The following is a 7,380-nucleotide window of genomic DNA, read 5'->3' on the forward strand; positions in this document are numbered from 1 at the left end:
AATTAGGCAAGTTCCTGCCAGGACCATCTAATTAGGAATTCTGGCGATAAGCAGATAGCATCGGGGTGATTAGAATCCTTTTAAAAAGCCACTCCATTAATTAGAGAGACAGGGGGGCCTCTGGCTGCCTAATCAGCCTCCATCAGCTTGCCTAGGGAGGGCTTTCTGGGGCTGCTGTGTGACCTTGGTTGTGCCCTGCCCTCTCTGGGCCTGCTTCTGTACTGAGCTGGGCTCTGCTTAGATCCCCGAATCATCGGAGGTCCTTTCTCTCCCCACAGTCCTTTCTGACAGGATGGACTTGAGGCATCAGACGCTGCCCTGCCCCCAGAGGGGGAGGCGGAGAGATCTCACCATCCCACTAGAGGATGAGGACAGAAATGTACGAACGGAAGTGACCTAACACGTTGTGGGTCAGGAGCACGGGGCTGGCTAACGTTCTTACCCATTCACCATATTCTGCCCTCACAGCCATACTCCTCCACTTGGACCCCCACGCACGGCAGGCTTTCAGCACCTTACAGTAGATAGTCTTTAGAACTCTGTAGAAGAGGAATTCACCTCGGCATGCTGCCACCAAGTGGCTGTCCAGTTCTATATCTTCTCCCATGGCCCACCTAGGGGGTCTCCATTGTCAAGGTTCCTTGGGCACTGAGAGGCCCCAGATATGCTGACGCCCTAAGTCATTGCCAGTGTCCTCTGGGCTTCCATGCTGTCTCATGTGGAGGAGGAGGGCAAGGGGGCTTGACCTAGTTAGGAGAAGCTGGAGGTTCCTCCTAGGAGAGGGATAGGGACAGGACCAGATATGCCAGCAAGACAGGAGAGGTGCTTAGCTGGGACCAGAGGGGATGGCAGGATTTCAGGACACATCATCACCCCTAATCCCTTGAATTCAACACTGTAAGCACACCACGGCCCTGATGACATCATTATAAGAGCCTCAGAAACACCAACAACCTACCTGGGTATCAGCATCACCATAAACACTAGTCATGCCTGCCTTCTCAGTTACAGTGGGCATCAGTGACACCCTTTGATGCTGTCATGCCACCACTGTCTCTTCCTCCATCAGTGTCACTGTTGCTATGACTACCCTCTGACATCATCGCCATCTCCATCCTCATCACCATCACTGCCTTCCCCATGTTCGCCACCTTCACCATCACCACTGCACTGCCTCCACCATTTCAGCCAAGATTCACCACCATCACCTCCTCCACCACCATCACCTCCTCCACCACCATCACCTCCTCCATCGCCATCACCTCCATCATCATCACTGTGATCAGCACCATTACTTTCTCCATCACCCCCACTGCTATCACCTCCACCACTATCACCTCCACCACCACCATCACCTCCTCCATCACCATCACCTCCTCCACCACCATCACCTCCTCCACCACCATCACCTCCTCCATCACCATAACCTCCTCCACCACCATCACCTCCTCTACCACCATCACCTCCTCCATCATCACTGTGATCAGCACCATTACTTTCTCCATCACCCCCAATGCTACCACCTCCATCACCATCACTATCGTCACATTTCCCATCTCCAGCATCGCCACTGCCGTTGCCATTGCCACCACAAGCATCACCACCTCCGTGATCCTCTTCACCTCCACCTCCATGACCATGACCACCACTCCCTCCTCCTCACACCATTGCTATCCTTTACCGCCACCTTCATCATCATCACCACGACATCACCTCCTCCTTACTGTCACCCGTCATCCTGTGCCACCGAGAGCTCGGTACTGGGTCTCTTCCTCCTCCCCTCTCCCCAGCATTGCCTTGGATTTGTATAGTCATCCAGGAGGAGGGCCTTTCCCACCCAGCAGACACCAGCCTTCACCAGGAGGTGGGTGAAGCCTGTCCATCACACGCCAACAGAGGATTGCAGCGACTCCTGGTGCCTGGCACCCCCGGGCCCTCTGCCACACACTTGGCAAAATCAGGTCAGAACAGCATCTCTTCAGGGGCCCCACAGAGGAGCCCCAGCAGCCCCAACAGGGTGGGCAGATAAGGAAAGCACCTGTTGAGTGTGACGCTGCACCTTAGCAAGCTTAGCCACACACACATGGCTCCACTCCTTGTCACTTCATAGGAGGGTCACAGTCACCACCACCATCCTCTGCCACTGTTAGCGGCTCCATCACTACCTCCCGCGCCTCCCATCATCTCCATCACTAACATGGCTATTCCCATCACTACCACGTTGGAGGGGTGCAGCTGCCTTTGCCTGAAGCCACCAATAGCAGCCTGGGGTAGTGAGTGAGGACTGGTGCGGAGCATGGAGCCCGTCCTGCTCTTACTGAGATGAATGTGCGCAATGGTGACCATTACCTCAAGTGTCTCCAGAATCTGCTGTCCTTCCTGGCCTGTGGGTCTCAAGAGAACTGCTAGGTCCCCCGCAAGGTGTCAGGGACTGAGAGCCCAGGAGCCCTGGGAGATGAAAGAATGAGTCAGGATAATGGAGACAAAGGCTTGAAGGTGCAGAGGAAGAAGAGAGGAGGAGGAGGGAGGAAGGAGACGGAGGGAGAATGCCATCATAGAGGTCTGGAAAGCCCAGTTTCTTATTGACACTCTGAGTTGTTGAGTCTGCTGTTTTCGTCTGCTGCACAGGATGAGGATGGGAACAGGGAGAAGTCAACGCTGCTACTGCAAACAGAATCTGGTAGTGGAGCACAAGCTGAGGACCACAAACCTGGAGACTTTCCAGGCTGCTGTGACCCCCGAGACCTCTTCTCCGTTAGCATCCTGCTGTGCACCTCGGTCTGTCCCCTCCTTAACACCACCTACTCCAGAGATGTTCTCCAGGTCTAGGATGAGCTTGCCTCTACATTTTTCTTCCATGTATGGACTACATTTGGTTTCCAGGGATCAGAGGTGGCTTGTTGTTGGGGGCTCCTGCCCTGTCTTCCTTCACCCGTAGTTTGTAGTTTGTATTAATCACCTTTTTATTTTCCTTCTTTTTTTTTTTTTTTTGAGACAGGGTTTCTCTGTAGCTTTGGAGCCTGTCTGGAACTCGCTCTGTAGACCAGGCTGGGCTCAAACTTACAGAGATCCACCTGTCTCTGCCTCCCAAGTGCTGGGATTAAAGGCGTGCGCCATCACTGCCCAGCTATTAATCACCTTTTATACCCGAGTTAAACAGAATGGACCTTCTCCTTGCTGCCCACCACGGCCCAGATGGCCCTAGCTCCAGTTTCCTTCTCCCCCACAGGTTTGCTGTGTGACCCTGAGCTGTTGCGATGTCTCTGAGCCTCATACATTAAACAAATCTTTGCTGATTGCGCACTATGGGCTGGGTCTGTCCCAGCTGCTTACGAACGTGCCTGCCTTCCTGATGTCTGTGAGAATCTAGAAATAGCAGGCCACAAATATGATAGATGACCACCGCTATCTAACCCAAGGGGCTTGGGGCCTCTTCAGCCCTCCACAGCAACGCAGAGTCGGCTCAGAGGCCAGACCCCAGGAAGTCCTTGCTCCTCTCATTGACCACTGCTACCTAACTCTGGTGTCACTGACCCAGTCCCACAGCTGACCCTGCCTTTCCTCGTTGGCTCCCAGGAATCCCATTAAACCTCCTCCACATAGCCAAACTCACAGTCTAGGTCTTCCACAGAGATCAGCCTCCCCCAAGGCCCTATGATGTGTAGAACTTGGCTGAGGGGGTGGGGGAACTTGCTACTCAGTGCTTATGTCACAAAGGGCCCTGGCCCCAGCTTGGAAAAGGCCACCTGGGCCTAGCCCAGAGCGGCACTGTCCCTACCCCCCACCCCCACCCCTCTCAGTGGAGGCTCCACCTGTCCCTGAGAAGTGGGAGGATGGAAAGTTAAACTCTTGCCACCTAGAGCCAGCAGATTCCGGCAAGTCCCACCCAAAGGAGGACCCCAACCACTTGCCCCAGCCCTCTTCAGCCCTTGTCAATCTGATCCGGTCCCCTCCACCCTTGCCATGGCCAACTACTATGAGGTGTTAGGGGTAAAGTCCAGTGCCTCCCCTGAGGACATCAAGAAGGCATATCGGAAGCTGGCTCTGCGTTGGCACCCCGACAAGAACCCTGACAACAAAGAGGAGGCTGAGAAGAAGTTCAAGCAGGTGTCTGAGGCCTATGAGGTCTTGTCGGACTCTAAGAAGCGCTCTGTGTATGACCGGGCAGGCTGTGACAGCTGGAGGGCTGGTGGTGGTGTCAATGTCCCTCATGGCAGTCCCTTTGGTGCTGGCTATCCCTTCCGCAATCCGGAGGATATCTTCCGCGAGTTCTTTGGGGGAATGGACCCTTTCTCCTTTGATTTCTGGGACACCCCATTCAGTGACCGTGGCCGGCCCCATGGTTTTCGTGGGGCCTTCTCTTCGGGCTTCGGTGAGTTCCCAGCGTTCATGGAGGCCTTCTCGTCCTTTGGTACCCTGGGCCGTGGTGGGGGCAGCCGTGCCACCTTCTCGTCCACTGCCATCGGTGGCTCCAGTTCAGGCAACTCAGGGTTCAAGTCAGTGATGTCATCCACGGAGATCGTGAATGGCCGCAAGGTGACCACCAAGCGCATTGTTGAGAATGGCCAGGAACGTGTGGAGGTGGAAGAGGATGGAAAGCTCCGGTCAGTAACCGTCAATGGCAAGGAGAAGCTCATGCGGGTGGACAGCAAGTGAGAGCCACCCAGCCTGGCCCTGGGCCAGTCACCATCACAAGGGACCACAGTAGTGGCAAGCTAGTGGTTAATAAATGTTCCAAGTGAGCTCATGTAGATACGTCTCCCATCCTCAGCGGTGGGGGTGTGTTGCTGTAGGCCCACGGTGTGGCTGCCCCAACTCCACAGACATACTCAGGAGCTGTGGCCTCCATGCCCAGCACCAGCTGATTCCCACAGCAAGCCTCGCACCAGGTCTTTAGGTGGTGGTTAATCTCTGTCATCTGCCCATCCTGTCACCCTCAGGTCCTACCTTCTCTGCCCTCTCCATGTTCCTTCTCCAGGACGACCGCCATCCTCAGGCTCTCCTGCCCAACTCCCATGTTTCCTCACCCACTAGTGGAGTAGCAGCCATCCTTTCTTTCCTACACCGCTTTCAACCTTCCCACCTCTTCTGTTCTGATCATAAAGTCCTCTGCCTCGTCCCCACCATAGAGCCCTTGTGGTCTAACCTCAACCCCCTCCCCAGCCTCAGCACCCCCATCCTCTCCCTGTGACCTCCCATCATGCTTCTCTCTGCATGATGCATTCAGGGCCCTTGAATGGGCAGCAGGTGAGATCCCTGTTCCCACCATGAGTATGCTCTTGTTTGGTGCCAGGAAGCACTGGGTCGGCTGGGAGCAGCAACGTCACAAGCTGAGGGGGCAGGGGGAGTTGGGTCAGGTCTCCTGGGAGGACCTTCTGAGGTGCTGACAGCTCAGGAAGAGCATTCTGGGTGGTGGGACTAGCACGTGAAAAGGGCCTGGGGCAGGACCAAGTGACCCTATTGGACGAACAAGAAGAGACAAGCAAAGTGAATGTAAGTCACCCCCAATTTTCACATGGTTCTCAGCTCCATATTGTGGAAGAGGGAACTGAGGTAAAGGGAAGGTTACATGACTGGCAGGCAGCTGAGCCAGCGTTCCATCCTGGGTCCTGAAACGAAGGGACCAGCCTTTAAACAATGCCCATAATGGCTATTCCTGCAGTGAGCACAGCAGCAAGTGTGGCTGGGGGCCATGACAACTCCAGGGTTCACACTGGCTAGTGACAGGGTAGCTCTCAGGTAAGGGGCAGATCCTGTGGTGGCTGAGTGGGTTGATGAGATGAGCAGACGCTGCTCTTACAGAAACTCCAGCTTCGGAAGGGGTCTAGCCTGTGGTGAGGAGAGGACAGAGGTGACATACAAGGTTGCAGGGCACAGCAGGTCAGAGGGACGGTGGCGGGAGGACAGGAGGCCTTGAGGGAACTTGGCTGACTGAGGGAACCAGGGAAGAACTTGTCCCCATTTCCCCACACAACACTAGAAAGAGAACCACTTGGGGAGATGGGCCCAGGAATCTTCTTCCTGTTCTAGGAAGTTAGGTATCACCCCAAGCTTGCCAGGGCCAGCCAAGCGCTGCAAGTGTGATGGCCAGAAGCTGTTGGCCCTGAGGCCTGGCCTGGGCCCTAGTTCCCTGGAATATGCCTCAGGGGTCTTCAGCCAGCCGGCAGCTGGAGGCAGCTAACCATGTTACTGGTGGGGCAAAGGAGCTGGGGTACACAGAAGGCAGAGCCTGAGCTCCCAGCCCTGCTTGGGGACAGACTTTATCAAAGTCCCCATGGCACTCACCACCCGACCTCTGCCCCTGTTGACCTGCTAATGTCCCTGACCACTGACCAGCTAGGGCCGCCTCAAGTGGGCCTGCTTAGGTCAGACAGCTGCTGGACAAATCCAATTAGAGCCGAGCAGCCCCCAAACAGTCACACACTCCAGTTAGGTGCCCAGAGGAAGTCTGAGAGCTTGCCAGACTCGGGGATTCCAGTATCCCAAGAATCCTGGTGCCAGGGACCACCTGCTGCCCCCTTCCTGAGTCTCCTCCTGTGTCTCCTCTCCCTCCAGCACAGATAAGATGTGGCATTCCCAACCCTCCCCCAGGGCTGCCTCAGGTCCTCAGCCCAGGGTCCCAGAAGCAACATTTTTTGCCCATTTTGAAAATGAAAGCTCTGAGGCCCTGCAGGCTGTGGGATCTGCTCCCCCGGAGAGGGAAGCTCCGGGGAAGAGACCGGAATCTTTTTTTTTTTTTGGTTTTTCGAGACAGGGTTTCTCTGTGGTTTTGGAGCCTGTCCTGGAACTAGCTCTTGTATACCAGGCTGGTCTCAAACTCACAGAGATCCGCCTGCCTCTGCCTCCCGAGTGCTGGGATTAAAGGCGTGCACCACCACCGCCCGGTGAAGAGACCGGAATCTTAAACTGGTTCAGGCCCCTTCATTCTCCCCATGATATTGCTCAGCATCTCATCGTCCTCTCTGCTGGGTCATACTTCCTGAGAGCCATGGCCAGTGTCCATTCTGTTTCTTCCATGGGAATACCATCTCGAGGTGTAGCAAAGTGGGAAGTAAGGCCTGCTGGTTTCTCTCCGGCTCACTAAATTCCTCCCGAAAAGCCCACTCTCTGTCGTCTCCCGGGAGTAATCAACAAGCCTCCCTGGGCAGGGCATCCTGCCCAAGATAAATCTATCCTGGAGCCCTGCTGAGTCTACAGTGGGGACTGGCTGCCCATCAGGGGCTTACGTGGAGACCTGCCAACCACAGATCCTGCCGGCCCCGCCCTGTGGTACATCAGGATCTGGGGACGGTATATAACTTTACCCTGTTGTCCCCAGCTACTTCCCATCCTTCCTATCTACCTGGACGTCCCATTCTTTCCCCTGTCTCTATTTGTTTA

General features: G+C 55.2%; 1 protein-coding gene across 1 annotated transcript; it reads left to right on the forward strand.

Annotated features, from left to right (window-relative positions):
- Positions 1-3,963: 3,963 nt before the first annotated feature.
- Dnajb8 (DnaJ heat shock protein family (Hsp40) member B8) lies at positions 3,964-4,742 on the forward strand. The gene has a single exon (XM_005364844.3). It carries the CDS (start codon positions 3,964-3,966, stop codon positions 4,654-4,656), a length of 693 nt encoding a protein of 230 aa, XP_005364901.1. The 3' UTR covers positions 4,657-4,742.
- The last annotated feature ends 2,638 nt before the right edge of the window (positions 4,743-7,380 follow it).

This window comes from Microtus ochrogaster, unplaced genomic scaffold (genome assembly GCF_000317375.1).
Source record: "Microtus ochrogaster isolate Prairie Vole_2 unplaced genomic scaffold, MicOch1.0 UNK1, whole genome shotgun sequence".
NCBI classification, from domain to species: Eukaryota; Metazoa; Chordata; class Mammalia; order Rodentia; family Cricetidae; genus Microtus; species Microtus ochrogaster.